Here is a 21,799-nt window from a genome sequence, read left to right as displayed (position 1 = left end):
GTACATGTCTTGGTAGTGGGGGTATGCTATTGGGATGATATTCATTAGCTAAACAGTGCTATTCATGGGAATTATTTCCCCACTTGGCAGTTATGGATAGGGAGTGATTGACTTGGGCAGGAGCTCACTGGAGCTGAGTACCAGCATCTAAAATGTTATACTACTTGAGCTCCTGTTTCTCTTTATAGAATATTAGCTCAAAAGTATTGTGGTGCTCCTGCACTTAAATGTAAAAAGTACCGGCACCCAAAATGGGTGCAGGCACCTATTTCAGTTCAAGTCAAGAACTGTAGATAGGAGGAGTTAACACAGAAAGTACGTATTATTAATGTCCTTGAGATGGTGTGCCACTGATACTGATCTATATATATATGTATATAAACATCTCAGTGGTGTGCAGTACTGCTAGCTACAGTATTGCTGTGACTCATGTGCAAGGTGAGCTGACCAACCGTTTCCGTTCTTTCGGACCAGAGTCACAGTGTGTACTTGTCGTTTGGGATCTGTGGCTAGCTAGCTAGACAAATTGGCTATATTTGAGAAAACACTACCGTAACGTTACGCAAAGGAGGGAGGAATCCAAGTGAGCACTGAACCCTGGATAGAAGCCACGTCGCTAAAAGAATAAATATGTTTCTATAAATGCTGTCACTATAAATGGTTAGCTGGCAAATTGAGCTAGCTAACGTAAGCTAGTTTAGCTTGCTAGCTAACGGTTTATTATGCGGGCGAAGTTTAGCTAACAGCCAGTGGACTGTAGGGATAGCTAGCTAGCTTTGGTTAACGTTAGCAGTTTGAAAGCTCTACTAAATATATTTGCAATATTTATCAAACTTAACTGCAGTGAACAGTGTTAGCTAGCAAGCTACTTGACGTTAGCCATCTAGGGCAACCTCGTTTGCTAACGTAGTTAGCTAAGTTACCTTTTGGAGCTAGCTAGGTAACCTATCTATTTAATAGCTTGCTTAGTAGCTAGATATTGTTTGGTCAGTGTGGTAGCATTATTATGCTAGCTAAAGCAACAGTACCTATGGCTTCTTGCTTTCAGATCCAAACCAATAGAAAACTGACTGGTTGGCCAGCTCATATAATCGTTGCCTAGGAGTTTTCTGTGACAAGGGATAATGTCCCACCACTGAAGATGGGAGGCAGTGGATCCAAGGTGAAAGGTGCTTGGCCATTTGCTGGTTCGGGAGCTGGAGGGGATTCGGGCAGTGAGGGGCAAGATGATCACTCTGTTGCCCGGCTCAAAGGGACCAGAAAAGCAACCCCATTTATTTTCACAAGGAGGAGGTAATACTGTGTGGTAAATGCAATAAAATGTATGCCTAGTGGTTAGAGCGTTGGACTAGTAACCTAATGTTTGCAAGATTGAATCCCCGAGCTGACGAGGTAAAAATCTGTCGTTCTGGCCCTGAACAAGACTGTTAACCCAATGTTCATAGGCCGTCATTGAAAATAAGAACTTGTTCTTAATTGACTTGCCTTGTTAAATAAAGGTACAATATATGTATATATCTACCAACCACAGGGTAGATCCTTAAATGAGTCAAACGCTTTCCATTCTGCTAATTTTTTATTTATGTTGATAGCTCTCTCTACTATGATGAGGATGGGGACCTGGCTCATGAGTTCTATGAAGAGACTGTAGTGACAAAAAATGGCCGGAAGAGGTCCAAGCTGAAGAGGATTCAGAAGAACCTCATACCTCAGGTGAGCTGATTGGATGTACACTTGTGAAAGTCTCAGACTGACAGTGTTGGAAATGTTTCCAGTTACCCATGGGTGTTGTTTATAATTAATAGAGTGGATATTGTTATCTCTTTGCAGGGAATTGTGAAGCTAAACCACCCCCGGATCCATGTAGATTTCCCTGTCATCCTCTTTGAGGTGTGAATCCCACTGGGGGGGTGGTCTAACGCAGAAAAGACACATCACTACAACCGCTCCATCCTGAACGCTAGTGTTCCTCTGAGAGAATGGGTGGGATGTCTGACTACACTCAGAAGCTGTCGACAGACCACCAGAGTTATGTTGCGGACAAAAAGAAAGGGGAGGAGGAGTAGATAGAGTTAAACGTTCTGCCTTCTGTGATGTAGAGAAGTGTGTGTGTGTGTGTGTGAAAGAAAGGTAGCAAGATCAGGGGAAGGTTTAGGAATTCCCACTGTACTGTATATGTTGACCATTTTCATGTTGTAATGTTATCATATCTAAGTCTGCCTCTATGATTGGAGGCCAGACCTGCACTAGTCAACTTTTTTTAATGTAAACAAAAAAAAATACAAAAGCTGTCTGAGTTGGAAATACTTGAATAAATGGTTTACCAGGCTGAAAGACTGTGTTGAGGCATTCCCCTTCATTATCCAGTCCACATATGTTTCACATTCTGATGAAGAGTGTTGTTCCATAACAATGTGGTCACAGTAATGAGGTTTTCATGACTCAGACTAACATAATTTACTGGTCCATTCAAAAGTATTTTTCCATGTGTAGTTATCACAATCCTGTGAAGCTGTTTTTGGTGAATCTTGTTTTTCTGCTGTACCTCTGTTTTATCACCAGGGTGCAATGCTCTTGTACATGTGGGTCTTAAATGTTTGATTCTCTTAACGTTTTTGGGGCAATCATCAATGTTGCCAATTTGAATCATTATGACACATGACTTATGACATGTCTAGTTTTCTTTATGATCCAGTCATTTATTTATAGACATATTTTGAAGGTCAAGTGACAATGGTAATCCATTTGCACAGTATCTAATGGTCCACGAGCATGATTATATTATATATATATATATTATCAGTTTCAGTGTTGTTTTATTGCTCTCCAATAGCATACGGTAGGCAACAGGCATGTCTGGCCCCTGTAATTGTGTTTCTGGGCTAGAGGTCAGACACTTTTTAGGTATTTCCTCCTTGCTTCCTTTGTTCTGCGGAGTTACTCTAAAATGGGTGAGGCTTGTATATGACCATAAATGCATAAGGTGTGTTTTTGTGTTTAAGCTTCACTGATGAAGTAAGCGTGCATAACAATATAGGGAAGTGTTAGAGCAGAATAGAGAACGGTAAGTAATGTACAATGTGTGATGGAAAAAGGTGTGTGAGGGTGTATGTATGGGTGTGGATGTAAATATGCACATAAAACATGCGCTGTTACCTCATATTTTATTTAACCAGGAAGTCCTATTGAGTTAGGAAGAATGCTTTCCCAAGTGAGACCTTGATCTGGCACACTTTGGACTGCTATAGGCAGTTTGTGTAAAGTATGTGAATGAATGGGTTTGTTTGAGTAAAAATAGATGTTCATACATCTGAGATTAAATATCATTTTATAAAGCAGTTTCTCATGATCTGCAATTCAAATTGTAATCTGTGTGGGTTAGATACAATTATACAGTACAGCCCTATGGTCCCTCTTCTAAAGTGATTGTGGTTGAGGTGATAGTGTGTGTTTCCAGTTCCCCACATTGTTATCATTTCCTAGTCGTGCCTGAAGGTTGATGATGTAATGTCCAAGAGATATGGGTCAAAGGGAAGCACACAAGATGGAGGGAAACCACACATCTCTTCCCTCACTCCAGAAGAATCACCCAATTTAGCTCAGCCCTCGATTTGTACGTGTCTCGAAGCTGGGGAAGTGACAATTATTGACGGTGTAGAGGGCTATTTAGACCCACAGCCACTTCGACCAAGACTGCAGGATTCAGAGCGAAGTGCTATCCCAACACGAACTGCGATATGTTTGGAATTTTCACAATTTCATACAAAAGAATGGAGAGGCATGCCTAATTATGACACGTGCATTTGTTTATGTCTGATGTCGAGACTTGACAAATGTAACATGAAATACCTCCCAAATTAAATGTTTAACAGTTACTGGGGTTTATATATTGTAAAACGACAGGGGGGGTTGTTCGTTTGAATTTCATACTCGTTTTATTATTTAAAGGGTGCAAAAATTCTAATAGTTTGCCTAATTTAATTTTGTGGTAGAGAATCAGTGTACCATTTAAAACGATGTGTAATATATTTTCAATAACCAAAAATATTGTATTTTAAGCTGTCTGAAGCTGGTGTAAAAAACTAAAGTGGAAGACGCAAAAACGAAACGTAACAATGGGAAGCATAGACATTGCGCACATATAACAGATCTACCACTTAGATTGCTTTCAATAATAATTACAGATCTATAATTCACATAACTCACATATTGCTGCTTTAAAAGTGGAACATGAATTGCATCATTCATGTCAGGAGTGTGTCCCAAAGTTGATGGGCTCATTGATCCCATCTCCACTCTCTAGAAGTCACCTTCGGAATTTTGTCAGCAACATGTGACAACGGAGGGCCCTCCGAGTGATTTGGCAGGGGCGAGGTGGTGGCTTGGAATTCACAATCTCTCTGTCTCATTCAGACACACGCAGGTGAGTCAGCAGAGCTCGGAGAACAAACAGCAGAACAGAGTCAACTGAGTGACCCTAACAGGATGCGGCCTCACTTCCAGGGATTTTTGTGGATTATGTGCTCTCAGATCCTCCACGTCACATGCACCCTTTAGGCTTATGTTTTGTTGGCCTTTCCTTCTAACTATTCATTTCAAAGCTTTCAACTACAGCATGCTCTGAATCTATCCATGACGTTGGCAGCATGACAACATGTGGTACTTGTTTGGGTCATTGCGCCAGTGCCAATGGCTGCCATCATGTACCGCGAGCAGTGAAGTCTGCATGCCAGATGCCTTTGTCTGGACAGAGTTGAAATGCTACTGGTCCTAGATATACCATGCTTACATGGAGTTAAACTATAGGCTATTTGTTAACACTTGACATTATGGTGGATCCTACTAAAAATGATTTATAAAGGGGTTTTAAGAGGTTTCAACTGTTTAATTATTAGTTTATAGGTAGGCATATAACTGTTGAATACATATTTATAAACTAACACATTGGTTGAAATGTTGTGCTTGTCATTTAACTGCTTGCAAAAAAAAAAGCGTAATAATCTGAACTACAGAAAACAAGACCACGTTCATTTATACTGTTTTTTTAAATATTTTTTTTAGGATGGGCATGTCATGGCGTGCTCATATCGATAGGCAGAACCCCGCACCTCTCTGATTCAGAGGGGTTGGGTTAAATGCATTTCAGTTAAACACATTTCAGTTGAATGCATTCAATTGTACAACTGACTCGGTATCCCCTTTCATTTCCCAGTATGTATGTTGCCTCTATGCTGTCAGCGGCTCCTAAATCTAGATATTGCAACATTCATCTGTTTTCAATGACTAGTAGCAAACTTTTTGGACTGACTCATTCTAAGTGTATAACTGACAAATTAAACAAACTACTGCATATTCAGCTAAAACAGAAAATAAGCAACATTTTACATATTTAGTCTATAGCCGAAGGTTCATACAATGATTTTGGTGTAATACAGTATTGAAAACCATTTTGACGCGCCTACAAAGTACAGTTTATTTCGCCACTCCCCCCTTTTTTTTATGTTGAATGGAACATCCTGAAGGAGTCCGGACTCGCACTAGGGAGGATTTGTTTAAAATTAACCCACTAGGGTAGGAATAGGCGTTGGGTGCAACTGAATTGACACCAGTACAGGGGGGTACGGTACATTCACTGTCGGTTCAAGTTGTAAAGTACAGTAATAATACATTCAAGTGACCAATGAAGTACCAGTGTTTTTACCTATTGTTGCAGGGATCACTTAACCAGGTAGTTATTGGGAGAAGTTTGTTTCAATCACCTTTCTCCATCTTGAAAGACAAACGTGGCTTAATTGGAATATAGGGGTCTCTAGTATTTGGGTATGCTTCCTCATTCTGCTGTACAAGGTAAGATATGTTTTTCTATTTCCTTTTCCACTAATGAAAACTTACTCATGGGCAAAAGGTGGGTGTTATACACACACACACACTCACACACATCAAACGTGTAAGGGTGTGTTTGCCAACACAAGCTTCTACTGCTGCTAAAACTGTTTCCCCATTAAACTCATTACTTTCAGTAGCCTATAACTTGACCTCAATATTCAGTTGATCATCTTCATGAGAGGTGGTATTGTTTCCAGGGTTGTCATATAGAGTAGGATGCTTGATCTTAATGCATTTTTCATAGAGGCTTTCACGCTGGATATAATAATTTTTTTAAACCAGCTGAACTGTTCACACTTTATTATATACCCTCTTCGTTCATAAACCTATTGTATGTCTGGAACCTGTTTGGTGAAAGTGAGCCCGCCCTATATCGAAACTTTTCTGGGCATAGAGGTGTAGTACCAGAGTGATTCAAGTTACTGTCATATCCGAATCTATTGATTGGAAATCAAGTGCTCATGTTGATGTTCGCTCAATTCTCTTTACAGGACAGGAGAGCAGAGAGTAAAAAACACATTCATTCACCACAAAAGTCATGTTGTACTGGACTGCACTGCCTGATTGGAAAGTATTGCTGTTGGTGACACTTCTATGGGACTACCTCTGTGCTGAGGAACTGAAACCCACGAGATGGCCACTGTATCCCCAAAAGCCTCTGGTCATGGCCTGGAATGCTCCGACGGAGGACTGCGGCCCGCGGCACGGTATTCACTTTCAGCTGGAGCAGTTCCAGATTGTGGCATCGCCCAGCAAGGGCTTTGTCCGCCAAAACCTCACCATCTTTTACAAGGACCGCTTGGGGTTGTACCCCTATTATAAGGAGCACGATGGTGCTGTCATGAACGGTGGGCTCCCGCAGGTTGCCAGTCTCACTCAGCACCTGGAGAAGATGCCGGAGGGTATTCAGTATTACATACGCGAAGCAGGGGCCAAGGGACTGGCAGTTATTGACTGGGAGGAGTGGAGACCACTGTGGATCCGCAACTGGGACGTCAAGAATGTGTACCGCAACCAGTCAAGGCAGCTGGTGGCCCAGAAGAACCCAGCCTGGCCCGCAGAGCGTGTGGCTAAGGTGGCCCAGCAGGAGTTTGAGATGTCAGCCCGGAAGTTCATGCTGGAGACCCTGAGGCTGGCTAAGAGCCTGCGGCCCAACCAGCTGTGGGGGTTCTACTTGTTCCCAGACTGCTACAACCACGACTACAGGAACACTCTGGAGAACTACACGGGCCGCTGCCCTGACGTGGAGGTGGCCCGGAATGAAATGCTCAAATGGCTGTGGATGGAGAGCACAGCCCTCTTCCCCTCGGTCTACATGGGCACGGTGCTGCGCTCTTCGCCCTCGGGGCGGCAGTTTGTCCGGAACCGGGTGAAGGAGGGGATGCGTCTGGCGTCAGGGGGAGACGGGCTGGCACGTCCTGTCTTTGTGTACGCCCGGCCCACCTATTCCAACGTACTGGAGCTGCTCACAGAGGTGAAGAGACGTTTCTCTGACCGTCACATAGTACTAACCAGGAGAACTTATAGACCATTTGACAGTGGTGTAAAGTACTTAAGTGAAAAAATACTTTAGAGTACTACGACAACTTCTACTTTTACTTCACTACATTCCTGACGAAAATATTGTACTTTTTACTCCATACATTTTCTCTGACAACCCAAAGTATAGGAAAATTGTGAAATTCATGCACTTATCAAGAGAACACATGGTCATCCCTACTGCCTATGGTCATGCTGACTCACTAAACACAAATGCATCTTTTGTTAACAATGTGTGAGTATTGGAGTGTGCCCCTGGCTCTCCGTCCATTTTTAAAACAAGAAAATGGTGCAAAGAAGTCTGGGAGTTGTAAGAATAATTTATGTGAAATATATCTAGACTATAAACCTACCCTAATACAATCTTCATTAAGATGTGAATGATGATTTCAATTCACTTAATGTTTTGAGATTTCTATGAATTATTTTTAGTAGAATAATGCTCCGTATCAGAGTGCAATACTTTCTGTTTAATCAATGGGTGTGTTTTATAACCACTCTTTTTTTCTGTGTGTGTGTGTGTGTGTGTGTGTGTGTGTGTGTGTGTGTGTGTGTGTGTGTGTGTGTGTGTGTGTGTGTGTGTGTGTGTGTGTGTGTTGATAGACCCTGATTCACAGATCAAGCTCTCTCTCTCTCTACCCATGACCATGACCCTCTGTCCTTATCTGTGGCTGCAGCCCTTTCCTGCTCTATCAGCACATACCCCAAATACTCCCTGTCTTTTGTGTGTATATGTGTGAGCAGGATGGGTGTTGGTCATGTTACTCGCTAACACCCCATAGTGCATTTCCTTACGAGGGCGTGAGCAGATAAGAGGTGGTCACATACACAAAGTCTATATAGTCCAGTGCCCCCCCCCCCCCCCCCCCCCCCCCCACCTCACTCACACACAACAATTGAACAACACTGAACAATTGTACATGGTGTCATTTTGGTTGTATTTTCATTGGCCGATTTGTGCTGACTTGGGCACTCTGTGTGCTTTGTGATGAATCTGTACGTCTTCTTTGGTCAAGATTTTGAGTGATTCTCCCTGCAGACGGACCTGGTCTCCACCATCGGGGAGAGTGTGGCTCTTGGGGCCGCAGGCATCATCCTCTGGGGAGATCACGCTTATGCCAGCAGCAAGGCAAGTGTCTGCGCAATTACACAAGTCTCATAAAATCACAACAAATCACGTGATCACCGAATGACCAACTCACAGGACCTCACTGCAAGTCACGGAGTCATAGTCAATCACGTCACACTCATTCATCCACTTGATTATCAGTTGTGTTTTTGTAGCAGGCCCTATTCATATCCCATTTGTTCTTATGATTTGAAAGTGTTTGTAGTGGATCTTAAGCTTAATTTAAATTGAGGACACGCAGGAATGACATTGATGTAAATCTACCTTTAAAGAGCAACTGCCCCCCCCAAAAACGACTTCTCATTTAGAAAACAGATGATGTGGCATCGATATGAGTCAGAAACATTTATTCCACTGTCAAAATTGACTACAAAGGGTAAATAGGATCATTTTGGTCATAAAGTTAGTCTCGTCCAAAACAGTTTTGTGAGACTTGTGGTCATGACTGCATCACAATGTAAATTAAGGTTGGGTTTGTTCCAATCCTGCCCACAGCTGGTGGTACATAAGTAATCATCAATTTGGAGTGCAGCTGCATGTGACCCGATCGGAAGGCCTGTGGTGAATTTGGGTTGACTTTGGATATCCCTATGGGGCTAGTTAGGAACCATTGGTAAATTACGCAATTTACATGGGACAATATGTAAAAATTCCAGTAGGTCCAGAACCTCAAAACAAATATAAATTGTAGGAATTCATATTCAAATATTGAAAGCATTTCATGAGAAAACTAAAAAGTGTGCAACATGAAAATATTGTCTCATTTATATTGTCTCAAATATTGTCCTTAGCTAGCTCCGGAGATAGGCTATCCAAAGTCAAACCATAATTGCCACGGTTGCACACCAGCTGGCTGAAGCTAATTGGCTAAATAATTGGGCTAACTTTTCCCACCTGTGAACACACACAAGAGACACACACATCAAACCACACCCTGAAACCAACTCACATTTTAATTCAGTCATTTCTTAATGAACTAAATCTGAAACGAGACCAAAACAGGAAGTTCAGCCACCCTTTAAACTCTGTGTGTGTGTGTGTGTGTGTGTGTGTCTCTCAAGGCCAGTTGCTCTAGTCTGAATGAGTACCTACGGGGTCCGCTGGGCCGGTACCTGCTCAACGTTACCACGGCAGCAGAGCTGTGCAGCCAGACGCTGTGCGATTCCCTTGGACGCTGCCTGCGTAAACACCCTGACACTGATGCCTACCTGCACCTCAGCACCCGCACCCACAGAATAGAGCCCCTAGCAAATGGAAAACTCAAGGTTCAAGGTCAGCTTGGGGAAGACGACATATTGGGCTTTCAGAGGGAGTTTCAGTGCCAGTGCTATAGTGGCTACCAGGGAGAGGGCTGTGGCCAGAGAGACCCCCAACAACAACGAGGCGTCGCAGCTCCAATCATGGCGTCATGGGTGCACTGTTTGCTCCTGCTACTCATCACACTCCTGCTCTGAGTGCAAACAGTACATCCACAGGCATACAGCTACATTCAAATAATTGGACGTGTACTGGTATACACATGACATTATCTACACACATGCGCAAACATTATAGAAATACACTTTGGGGCAAATGTATTCACTGTGGTCCAGATTGCTGTAAGGTTGGTGGGTCTATGTGGAACACTGAGTTATGTGGCTGTTTGTGTGTTGATTTGTTTCCCATACATTGGAGGGCTCGCTGGAAATAACTTTGTTTACATTGATCTCTTTCTCAGTCTCCTTCCCACAATATATCTCTCTCAACCCCTCCCCCCTCTTTCAAGGTGTCATTTTCTCATGATCCCAAAGTTGATGTTTTTGTGTGGAAATGTGTGTTGTTTTCAGATGTGCTTCTGATGTATGTACGGTTTTGTGTTATGTGTGAGCCAAAATGGGGCCGATGCACTTGATTCTTGGAATAGCACAAAATAGTTCTTATCGCCTGACCTCTGACATTTTATCTTTAGGTTTCAATATTTATATTAATGTATTTTCACATTTGTTAAAAAGCTTTTATTTTATGGCAAAAACAAGACTACTATTTTCGCTCTAAAATTGTGCTTCTCCCTTACTGTGTACAATGTTTCAATCACTCAAAATAAATCAAAGCTGTAATTAAGTGATACTGCCAGAGAAGCCTGTGTTTGGAGGATATATTGGCACAGGTGTTGTTCCATCAAGGGCCTGCAAACCGTGCCAATATATCCTCCAAACACCAGCTTCGAGGGCATTATCACTTTTATACAACGGGTTACCAACATATTCAAATAATGAGTGACATATTTTAATTAAAAATGTTATTTTGATGAATTTATTCATACTATTTCATCCTTCCACAAGATATAGTCCCGACACAAAGCTATGGTTGCTTCCCAAGCCGCCTGGTCGTTCGTTCTTTCTGGCATCATTCTTATCCCTTGCTTGCCAGCTAGCCAACTTTGGCTAACACAGTCACGTCAAACAGTGTAGCCAGAATATCAGCAAAGTGGCTGCATTTACGTTTGTTAAAGCTGTTTTCTAGTGATTGTTGGGGGGATACATCCATAGCAATGAACTAATTATGTGCGATTTCGCATGGCATTGAACATTTTCTCTGCCGCCAGGCCCCTGTTCAAATGAGACAGCCAACTACACAGCTAACACAATCACTTCAAACTGAAAATGGAATGACAGCAAACTAGCTGTATTTCCTGTTTTTCTATTGACATTTCAGCCTGTCGGTCTCGTCCCGGCTATCGACACGTTAATTACCATAGGACAGCTGGAGATCGAATTTCAATAATGTTGCAAATGTCGGAGAGACCGACAGCAAGTTTACTACAAATCTCTGTTGTTGAAAACCAAACGCTAGTGTGAAGGAAATGGGAGATAATGTGTAGATGTAGACCTAGTATGTAAATTGCCTGGCTGAGTTGATGAGACAGTGGATTGCGCAGTGAGAACAAATGGAATTCCGGCTGGAATGTGGTTTTAACCAATCAGCATCCAGGATTAGACCCATCAGTTGTATAACATCATCCAATACTATCTTTCACAGTACAGTGTCCACAAATGGATTTGTCAGTGTGATGATCACTTGTGTATCAGTGTTTATCTTAGTTATACAATAATCTGTCTCTCCTTGGTTCCTGATGGATTCAACAATCAGAATGTACACATAGTGTCATTGGGACGAGAGTTTTGAGAGTGGCTGCTTTTAAGAGGTTTGTCTGGCACAAAATGTTTCTTAAAGGACTACCCCTTCCCCCTATAATTGTTGGGTGCTGCCAGCCAAAAGTTATTTCAAGTTTTCAGCAATACAAGTTTCCAGGAAGCAGTCACATTACCTAACATTGTAGAAAGAGTGCATGCTCATAGAACTCTCTCAGGGCAAATCTCCACAGCTATACAGTGCATTCGGGAACGTATTCAGACCCCTTGACTTTTTCCACATTTTGTTTTGTTATGTTATTCTAAAATGTATTAAATTGATGAGGAAAAACAACAAATTCTTATTTTCAATGACAGCCTAGTGCCTGTTCATGGGTAGAATGACAGATTTGTACCTTGTCAGCTCGGGGATTTGAACTTGCAACCTTCCGGTTACTAGTCCAACGCTCTAACCACTAGGCTACCCTGCCGCCCCATGTTGCTAAGTTTGGCACACGTGTATTTGTGGAGTTTCTCCCATTCTTCTATACAAATCCTCTCAAGCTCTGTCAGGTTGGATGGGGAGCATCGCTGCACAGCTATTTCCAGATCTCTCCAGAGATGTTTGATCGGGTTCAAGTCCGGACTCTGGCTGGGCCACTCAAGGACATTCAGAGACTTGTCCCGAAGCCACTCCTGCTTTGTCTTGGCTGTGTACTTAAAGTCATTGTCCTGTTGGAAGGTGAACCTTCTCCCCAGTCTGAGGTCTTGAGCGCTCTGGAGCAGGTTTTCATCATGGATCTCTCTGTACTTTGCTCCGTTCATCTTTCCCCCGATCCTGACTAGTCTCCCAGTTGCTGCTGCTGAAAAACATCCCCACAGCATGATGATGCCACCACCATGCTTCACCATAGGGATGGTGCCAGGTTTCCTCTAGACGATTGGCATTCAGGTCAAAGAGTTCAATCTTGGTTTCATCAGACCAGCGAATCTTGTTTCTCAGGGTCCGAGAGTCCTGTAGGTGACTTTTGGAAAACTCCCAAGCGGGCTGTTGTGTGCCTTTTACTGAGGAGTGGCTATAAATCTGTCCATAAAGGCCTGATTGGTGGAGAGCTGCAGAGATGGTTGTCCTTCTGGAAGTTTCTCCCATCTCCACAGAGGAACTCTGGAGCTCTGTCAGATTGACCATCGGGTTCTTGGTCACCTCCCTGAACAAGGCCCTTCTCCCCTGATTGCTCAGTTTGGTCGGGCAGCCAGCTCTAGGAAGAGTCTTGGTGATTCCAAACTTCTTCCTTATAAGAATGATGTTTGTAGAAACAGGATGATCAATGGAAAGAGGATGCACCTGAATTCAATTTAAGGTATTTCTGTTTTTTATTTGTAATACATTTGCAAAAAATTCTAAAAACCTGTTTTTGCTTTGTCATAATGGGGTATTGTGTGTATTGATGAGGATAATACTTTTTGAAATCCATTTAAGAATAAGGCTGTAACATAACAAAATGGAAAAGTCAAGGGGTTTGAACATTTTCCGAATGCACTGTATTTATCTTTTGAAGAACTGTTTTGAGTTTTTACATCCAAATTGGTGGACTGTAGTCTTTGGGGTAAAATAAAACTTTAATGGCCCTCCTTTCCATAATTATAGGTTGCCTTAAGGCAAAATTATTTTTGATCCTTTGAAGTCTACAGCAAGAGTTCCGAAGTGTTATGTGTTCAGACACATTGCAGATAGCCAGGTCTGTTTAAAAGTAAATTCATGGCTGCAGCCTGCATATTTTAATTATCTAATTAATGAATTCATTCTAGAAAGTATAGACCCATTCTAAGAGGAATAGTTTGTAATCATTTATATAATACACAGCCCCTCCCCTCATTTACACTTGGTAACTAGGCTACAGGAAAAATGTCACACTAGCAATTTGATTCGCAAAGGTGATACATTTGTCCCTGTCTCATTAACGCATCTCCACTGTAGGGGAGAACGTTTCGCCTCGTCCTCTTTTTGATTGGTGCTTGGAATGATTTTGATGTAGTACTGCAATGTTTCTGCGGTGCATATTTGCATTAGATTCCCGTAGCACACTCAAAGTCCTATGACTTCACAATCAAAAAAAGTAGAGTAGTAAAGAACCAGAATCAGGAACATTATGTTCTGATAATGTCAATTTGCCAAAATACTATGACATTTTGTGTTCTCTTTTTCTGAAGGTATAAAGTGCATTTTCCATGGGGGGCGCTTCTATGCGTGATTGTGGCCAGTATTGTTCTTGGCAGGGAGCATGAAGCAGGAGCACTCCCCACACTGGCCCAGGTGCACTTCCTCACTGCGTAGAATGCGCCTACAGCCCAGTGTAAGACCCGCTATGGGGAGGAGTGGACCTGTGAGTGTTCAACATAGTGAAGAATTAGAACCGGAGCATCATGGGGGACAACATCACCATCTTCTACAAGACTAAACTGGATACAACCAAGCAGAGGCAGTTAACGGTGGGGTGCCACAGAATGCCAACCTGCTGGAGCATCTCAGGTCTGCCGCTGAGATCCTCCAGACCTACATGCCCGGCAGAGACTTCCAAGGACCCAGGAGAGGCCCAAAGGGATGCGGCTATTTTATGGTTTCCCCTCCTGCGATAACGTCTACTAAAACACACAGGGGAGTGTCCCCAGATAGAGTTGAGGAGGAACGATGCTCTGTTCTGGCTGTGGAACGTCTCCTCTGCCCTCTACCCAGATTTCTACTTGGATATTCTACCTTCCATGGTTCCATGACATCTGACCACATGAACAGGTACAGGGAACACCTGACAGAATGACATCACATAGACCCAGCAGAATACATAAAAAGAGACTGCCAATATATTGATGATTGGCATCATTTGCTGACTATTTATGTGCACCCTCCCAACTCCATAGCACGGAGTCCCCTAACCCAGCTGACACAGAGAGCCACTGCTGTAAGGTAAGGATGGAGTGTGCTATGTAAGACATACTATTGTTGAAGTCGGAAGTTTACATACACCTTAGGCAAATGCGTTTAAGCTCAGTTTTTAACAATTCCTGACATTTAATCCGAGTAAAAATTCCCTGTCTTAGGTCAGTTAGAATCAACACGTTATTTTAAGAATGTGAAGTCAGAATAATAGTAGAGATAATTATTTATTTCAGCTTTTATTTCTTTCATCACATTCCCAGTGGGTCAGAAGTTTACATACACTCAATTAGTATTTGGTAGCATTACCTTTAAATTGTTTAACTTGGGTCAAACGTTTTGGTCAGCCTTCCACAAGCTTCCCACAACAAGTTGGGTGAATTTTGGCCCATTCCTCCTGACAGAGCTGGTGCAACTGAGTCAGGTTTGTAGGCCTCCTTGCTCGCACACACTTTTTCAGTTCTGCCCACAAAAGTTTTATGGGATTGAGGTCGGGGCTTTGTGATGGCCACTCCAATGCCTTGACTTTGTTGTCCTTAAGCCATTTTGCCACAACTTTGGAAGTATGCTTGGGATCATTGTCCATTTGGAAGACCCATTTGAGACCAAGCTGTTAACTGATGTCTTGTTGCTTCAATATATCCACATCATTTTCCTACCTCATGATGCCATCTATTTTGTGAAGTGCACCAGTCCCACCTGCAGCAAAACACCCCCACAACAAGATGCTGCCACCTCTGTGCTTCACGGTTGGGATGGTGTTCTTCGGCTTACAAGCCTCCTCCTTTTTCCTCCTAACATAACGATGGTCATTATAGCCACACACGTTCTATGTTTGTTTCATCAGACCAGAGGACATTTCTCCAAAAAGTACAATCTTTGTCCTCATGTGCAGTTGCAAACCGTAGTCTGGCTTTTTTTATGGTGGTTTTGGAGTAGTGACTTCTTCCTTGCTGAGCAGCCCATCAGGTTAAGTCGAGGTTGGACACGTTTTACTGTGGATATAGACACTTCCGTACCTGTGTCCTCTGGGGGGGTTCTGAAAGAGCCAATCCCCTTCTGTTTAAAGGAGAATGGGTTCCATTAGCCAAATCTGATTTCAATGCTGTACTTACTATTATACCTTGGACAAATGGTCATGATATATTATTATATGATATTATGAACAGTTTATTTGTATATCATTGTGAAAGCCAGACATAATTCACAGTTGACCTCGACATTTAACCCAATGAGTCCGCTGTGTTTGAGCTACAGACTTCTGGGTTGTACCATTGGATGAATCTATTTCTTCTGCACCATTAGTCTGTGTGATTAACAGGGGCTGAGCTAGAGCGGCGTTTGTGAGACAAGGGCGCATTCCCAAAGCGGCCCAGGCCGGGTCTTTTTACGAAAACGTCTGTCGACTCCGAATGGTTTGAAACTGTTAAAAGCTATTACGAACACGCACAGGTAACATGGTTCGCTCTATGACACTCACAAGCTATACAAGAGTTGATAGAAGGTAAGGGGTTCTTCTACATAGAAGATCATAGGAAATCTCTTTCAGGACATAGTGTCTATAATACTGTAAAAAGCGCACAGCAAACTCCACACAGTTGACACGGACTAGTTGGGTATTCATTTCCCGCCATTTCTATTCTTACAGCATTGGTCTACATTTATTTCTATCTGTTTTTTTGCTGCTGCAGACGTTTGTCAATAAAACTCATGAATGCAAATGTTTATTTGAAATTGCTTTGTGTTCTACTCGTAGCCCTGATTGTCTTGAACGTAAAATGGTAAAACACTTCATTGTGAGGCTAAATGTAAGGGCTGGTTATTCAGATAAATGAAAGTCAGGTCAATGAAAATAAAATTGTTGCTGGAGTCTCGGGACTGATAGCATAAGCAACATGACTGTTGAGAAAATTGTTTCCAGCCATTTTACAAAAGTAGATATGTCATTTCGTTAAATTACAGTTTTTGACCTGGGATTATTCATACTGGTTTCAAACACTTCACAGAAAATCAGTGTATAAGCTTAAAATAATGCTTCATTTCGGGGCTTTAAGTTTTTAAGCCTATTAGAACTAAGGAGAGCCGCACCAACTGGAGAAGTGACTGCCAATTTCAGCTGTTAGCTAATGGCGAAGTGATTGTTGAGGGCCACAATTATACTCAGCAATTTACCAGAGCCCTGTGAGTGTCTACAGTACGTGACTCAAATGTGATGCAATGTACTCATGACTGATACTCTATGGGTGAATATATTGTCTACCAGATACTTTAACCTCATTGTTTTTTATGTTAAAGAAAAGATGTATGCATATTTTCAGTTAACTGCCATATCTGCAGAGCCGCAGGAAGTAGGGGTGCTGCAGCACTTCCTGATAAATCAAAAAGATATACAAGCAGTACCAGTCAAAGGTTTGGACACAAGTAACAGACACATCTCAACATCAACCGTTCAGAGGAGACTGCGGGAATCAGGCCTTCATGATTGCCTTGCTGCAAAGGAACCACTACTAAGAGCCCTTACACAGCCGGAAGGTGTGTTGGGTCATTGTCCTGTTGAAAAACAAATGATAGTCCCACTAAGAGCAAACCAGATGGGATGGCGTATCGCTGGAAAAGGCTGTGGTAGCCATGCTGGTTAAGTGTGCCTTGAATTCGAAATAAATCACAGACAGTGTCACCTGCAAAGTTCCCCCACACCATCACACCTCCTCCTCCATGCTTCACGGTGGGAACCACACATGCAGAGATCATCCGTTCACCTACTATGTGTCTCACAAAGACACAGCGGTTCAAATCTCCAATTTGGACTCATCAGACCAAAGGACAGATTTCCACCAGCCTAATGTCCATTGCTCGTGTTTCCTGGCCCAGGCAAGTCACTTCTTATTATTGTTGTCCTTTAGTAGTGGTTTCTTTGTAGCAATTTGATCATTAAGGCCTGATTCACACAGTCTCCTCTGCAATTTCCCGAGGCTGGTAACTCTAATGAACTTATCCAATGCAGCAGAGGTAACTCTGGGTCTTCCATTCCTGTGGCGGTCCTCATGAGAGCCAGTTTCATCACTGCACTTGAATAAACTTGAAAAGTTCTTGAAATGTTCCTTATTGACTGACCTTCATGTCTTAAAGTAATGATGGACTGTCGTTTCTCTTTGCTTATTTGAGCTGTTCTTGCCATAATATGGACTTGGCCTTCTATATACCCCCCCCCCCCCCCCCCTACCTTGTAACAAACACAACTGATTGTTAAAATAAACTTTTAACAAGGCACAACTGTTAATTGAAATGCATTCCAGGTGACTACCTCATGAAGCTGGTTGAGAGAATGCCAAGAGTGTGCAAAGCTGTCAAATATAAAATGTATTTCGATTCGTTTAACACTTTCTTGGTTACTACATGATTCCATATGTGTTATTTCATAGTTTTTATGTCTTCACTAATATTCTACAATGTAGATAAAGAAAATAAATAAAGAAAAACCCTAGAATGAGTTGGTGGGCTAAAACTTTTGATCGGTAGTGTATTTGAACAAATAAAACAAATGTGTTTTATTTTTTTAATTTACAAACTAGGAAATGTATTACTCATGTATGAGAGGAGAAAAATACTCCTCAGCACCCCAATCCCCCCCCACCCCCCCCCCCCACACCCAGTCAACAGCACCCCCAAATTAAAACATCTTCTTGAGGTAATGCATATCTGTACAATACTTTTTAAAATATAAACCACCATAGAATGTGACCTGAAAACATTTCAGCACAGCTGCTTGTAACACCCCAATCTCTCATCACAGTGGATCTATTTTGGATGCCTTGTGCCTACACTCTCATTTAGAAAAACATTGTTATTTGTATACTCATTTAACACAGTATGTGAGCTGTTAACAAAGGGGGAGTTTGGTTGAGTCCTTACAGGATTCTCTGGGTATTCTATTGCAGGTCTGTGACCACAAGGTGGTGGTATGGAATAATCCAACTTAAACAAGCGTTTACAAGACTTTACATCTGCTGCAGCTAGTACTGGTCACTACAGCACAGAGTGGGTTAAGTGGCTTTTTACTAAAGGTAATTGGCCCACAACAATGTATGGGTAATTTCATGCCTCAGTTTTAAAGTGCTACCTTTTTGTGCTTATCCACTGTATGGAACTAACCGACAGCGACAGCCACAGTCTGAGTCTCATTTTAGGAACATGTGACAACCCTGATGACCTTGGTTGGTTTTCACGCAACATGTAAGACTGTCTCATCGGATAGCTGCTGCTCCGAAGCGGTGTGCTTGGCTGTAATTCGGCTTGCTCCCTGGAGGATGGGCGGTGTGGAGAAACAGACTCCCATAAGGCCCACTGTTTCCCACTTCCCTCTTTATCACAGCAGACTGGATTGGGGGAAATGACGAACAGATATAAGGTATTTTATCAAAGTAGGAGAGAGATAACCAAAGGCTGCCGATTCCGCACAATCCTTTTCCCATATATGGATACTGTGCTCAGCTAGGAACCTTTAGAATCATCAGGACTGTGGTTCTAGATACCACTGACTTTAAACACACATTATATTGTGTAATTACACAATAATAAGTAAACAGACGAGAACTACTTCATGTTATAACAGTCATAATAACAATGCCAATGCAACTTGTGGCTATTATATTTTCTCATCATGTCTTCCCCCAAGACTGAATAGAGCAGCCCACAGGGAGATAAGCTATAATGACTGGCCACTGTGAACATTTATCTGGTTCCTGCTGCAAACAGCTCCCCAAACAAGTGGCCCTCTCTCTTCCACTGACCAACCCGTCTGCCAGTTCCAGTGAGCCGGGCCCTGGCTCTCCATCTCTCTATCCTCTCATCTCCGCGTTTGTTCATTTTGGTGTCTCGCTCCGCCACCTCTCTATGGTCACATCTCCCCTTTCCTCCTCTCCCCTCCACTGCTGCTTTGTCTAGAGATTGTCTCGGGGGGGGGGGGGGGGGGGGGGCTCTTGGTATAATAAGCGGTTTGTCACACTCTCTGTCCGTGTCCTTCAAGAGAATCACGACTCTGATCAGGCTCCATAGATATCTGATGTTCCTCTGTATCGCTGCGAAGATTCGTTGTCCCATATATAAGTGAGCAAGTCCATGTGTTTGTCCATTGATCATTGATTTTCATCACGGGCGAGCAGGGAAAATCAGAAGCTGTCTGATGTGGTTGCACTGTATACCAACTATGACCACACTGGCTCCAATGATCTGTGCGAATGTCATTCAAAATTATACTGTATTGGCACAGTAGGCTTATGCACTATTTGTGATTGTTTTACAAAATCAAAACCTATGTGCACTCCTGTTCCTATGTACACTGATATAGTACACGTTTTCTTGACACGGGCTGAGGTAGTTGTGGAGATTGTCACACAACATGTTCTCTGACAGACACTCCAATCTCATACATCCATGAAATAAGTAAATGACATCAGGACAGAGAGCTAGAGAGCCGAGAGAGACAGTGAGGGGAGGGGAGGGAGGGGGGGGGGGGGCGTTGTGGGACAGGTCACAATGTCCTATTTCTCTGAGATGGGGCTCCCTTCACTAAAGCTGTTTCTCTAACAGCTGACTCTCTCTGGATGGCAGACAAATCCTATCTGGCTGTTATGCGTGTCATATCAACCCAACGGCTAAATGCAGACTGTTTGAAGATATTCATTTTCTTTATTCATGAAGATAAATGAATGCCCTCTTTGGGGTTTGATGTGAGAAGCGTGTGTGTATCTTTTTGCGTGCAGGTGTGTGCATATGGGTTTGTGTGTGTGCCTGTCTGTGTATTTAGTTGTGTGTATATATATATATGTGTGTGTGTGTGTGTGTGTTGAGGATTTGCTGTCTCTGCAGTATGTGTCCTGATGAGAGGTGTCCTGACAGACTGTCACATGTGACTTATCCTCCGATGAGCAGCTCTGTTCAACCCCTCCACCCTGCCAGACCCCATTAGAGCACAGTGAAAACCACACACACACACACGTCAAAAGCAGAATTCCAAGACTCCACAGCAACCACAGAGACAGGCAAAGTACAAACAAAGGCTCTTTATTACAAGTTCAGGTTTTACAATAGTGACAATATCTTAAAAAATGATTTGTTTGATTGGTTCGGTTTAAAACGACTAAGTACCCAGTTAGAAATTTTTAAGGAGACAAGGAGTTAGGACAATGAGCATACACTATGACACAGGGCAAAACAAACACAGCAGCTGCTTCACTCACAGTTGGTTGATGTTTGTTCGAATTGCTCTACCCCAGCAGGGTTCGTTCATTCATTTGGCTCTACCCGAGGAGGGTTCATTTGGCTCTTCTTCCCGAGCTGGGATTTGTTAACCTCTGGCTGGTACGGTAGTCGATGACTAGTTTGGTAGTCCATGGTAAGCTGCTGAGCTCTCTTCCCCCCCACTCCAAGCCATGCCGGCTGTGTTGTATCGCCTCTCGCAGCTGCGTTGGGCGTGTCCCCCATGTCTGTAGCCATGGGGGGACAACAAACATGCAATTACAGTATGTACTGATCTACAATGGGAGTCACAAGCACACGTTCGAAATAAGCACTTTGCTTTCAGAGTTCTACAGAGAGCGTTGTAATGGAGTCTTTTTCCCACAGGCGATCAGCTGAGAGAGGCAGGGGTCGAGGAGCAGCGAGGAGTCAGATGTCTGTCTGTGCAGAGGTTCCCGGTCGAACGGCGCCCTCGAAGGTAAGTGTCCATTTCCTTTTGTGTCTAGTTCTGGAGCGTGTTTAGCAATTAGTTCGGGGAGGGAGGAGGTAATAGGGATTGGCAACAGCTGTCTCATAGTCAAAAGTCCATGGCAATCTGTAGAATCACAGCACACCGTCCAAAGCGAGCAAATAGTTAATGCGATTCAATTGAATTTCACACGTGAGAATGTAAGGAGCTAAGTGAAGGCAATCGCATAACACAGCACACATGAGTGAAAGGCACTTGTAAATTAGTGGTTGATGGTCAAATAATAAGACATGCTGATAAGTAATATAATAAACCTGCTGATAATATAAATATAAGGCAGAATGACAGTCGACTTTAGCAAGAGTCAGTGTCATTTGCAAACCACAATTTTTGCTCGTCTCCAAACTACGGGACCCAAGTGGCTACCATGAACCATGGCATGACTACCTGTGCTGTATAAATATGGTTATCTACAGCCCGGGGGTGTCACTGACTTT

General features: G+C 42.8%; 2 protein-coding genes across 7 annotated transcripts; both read left to right on the top strand.

Moving 5' to 3' along the window:
* Positions 1-289: 289 nt before the first annotated feature.
* On the top strand, positions 290-2,334 carry LOC110527812 (tumor suppressor candidate 2). Of its 4 annotated transcripts, none has more exons than XM_021609341.3 (4): positions 290-438; positions 1,049-1,293; positions 1,593-1,713; positions 1,831-2,334. In XM_021609341.3, the coding sequence occupies exons 2-4, from the start codon at positions 1,142-1,144 to the stop codon at positions 1,894-1,896; spliced, it is 339 nt and encodes a 112-aa protein (XP_021465016.3). In that variant the 5' UTR covers positions 290-438; positions 1,049-1,141; the 3' UTR covers positions 1,897-2,334. The 4 variants fall into 4 exon arrangements, with proteins under 4 accessions (XP_021465016.3, XP_021465013.3, XP_021465014.3 ...); XM_021609338.3 differs by having other exon boundaries at positions 412-583; XM_021609339.3 differs by lacking the exon at positions 290-438 and adding an exon at positions 457-660.
* Positions 2,335-4,246: 1,912 nt separating this feature from the next.
* LOC110527809 (hyaluronidase-2) lies at positions 4,247-10,845 on the top strand. 3 transcript variants are annotated; one of them, XM_090240883.1, is made up of 4 exons: positions 4,247-4,423; positions 6,378-7,360; positions 8,465-8,554; positions 9,616-10,845. In XM_090240883.1, exons 2-4 carry the CDS (start codon positions 6,425-6,427, stop codon positions 10,006-10,008), a joined length of 1,419 nt encoding a protein of 472 aa, XP_090097009.1. In that variant the 5' UTR covers positions 4,247-4,423; positions 6,378-6,424; the 3' UTR covers positions 10,009-10,845. The 3 variants fall into 3 exon arrangements, with proteins under 3 accessions (XP_090097009.1, XP_021465008.1, XP_090097010.1); XM_021609333.3 differs by lacking the exon at positions 4,247-4,423 and adding an exon at positions 5,483-5,847; XM_090240884.1 differs by lacking the exon at positions 4,247-4,423 and adding an exon at positions 5,483-5,847 and having other exon boundaries at positions 8,442-8,554.
* The last annotated feature ends 10,954 nt before the right edge of the window (positions 10,846-21,799 follow it).

Source organism: Oncorhynchus mykiss, chromosome 7, assembly GCF_057628025.1.
Source record: "Oncorhynchus mykiss isolate SJ-2025 chromosome 7, ASM5762802v1, whole genome shotgun sequence".
NCBI lineage: Eukaryota > Metazoa > Chordata > Actinopteri > Salmoniformes > Salmonidae > Oncorhynchus > Oncorhynchus mykiss.
Note: the sequence above shows the minus strand (reverse complement) of the source record. Positions and strands in the feature narration are given on the sequence as shown.

Excerpts from the sequence above, each read along its gene's own strand:
- LOC110527812 (XM_021609341.3), top strand. The coding sequence starts at position 1,142 with ATGGGAGGCAGTGGATCCAAGGTGAAAGGTGCTTGGCCATTTGCTGGT. Across the intron at positions 1,294-1,592 it reads TTTATTTTCACAAGGAGGAG|CTCTCTCTACTATGATGAGG; the intron begins GTAATACTGTGT and ends TTATGTTGATAG. Across the intron at positions 1,714-1,830 it reads AGAAGAACCTCATACCTCAG|GGAATTGTGAAGCTAAACCA; the intron begins GTGAGCTGATTG and ends ATCTCTTTGCAG.
- LOC110527809 (XM_090240883.1), top strand. The coding sequence starts at position 6,425 with ATGTTGTACTGGACTGCACTGCCTGATTGGAAAGTATTGCTGTTGGTG. Across the intron at positions 7,361-8,464 it reads TACTGGAGCTGCTCACAGAG|ACGGACCTGGTCTCCACCAT; the intron begins GTGAAGAGACGT and ends TTCTCCCTGCAG. Across the intron at positions 8,555-9,615 it reads ACGCTTATGCCAGCAGCAAG|GCCAGTTGCTCTAGTCTGAA; the intron begins GCAAGTGTCTGC and ends GTGTCTCTCAAG.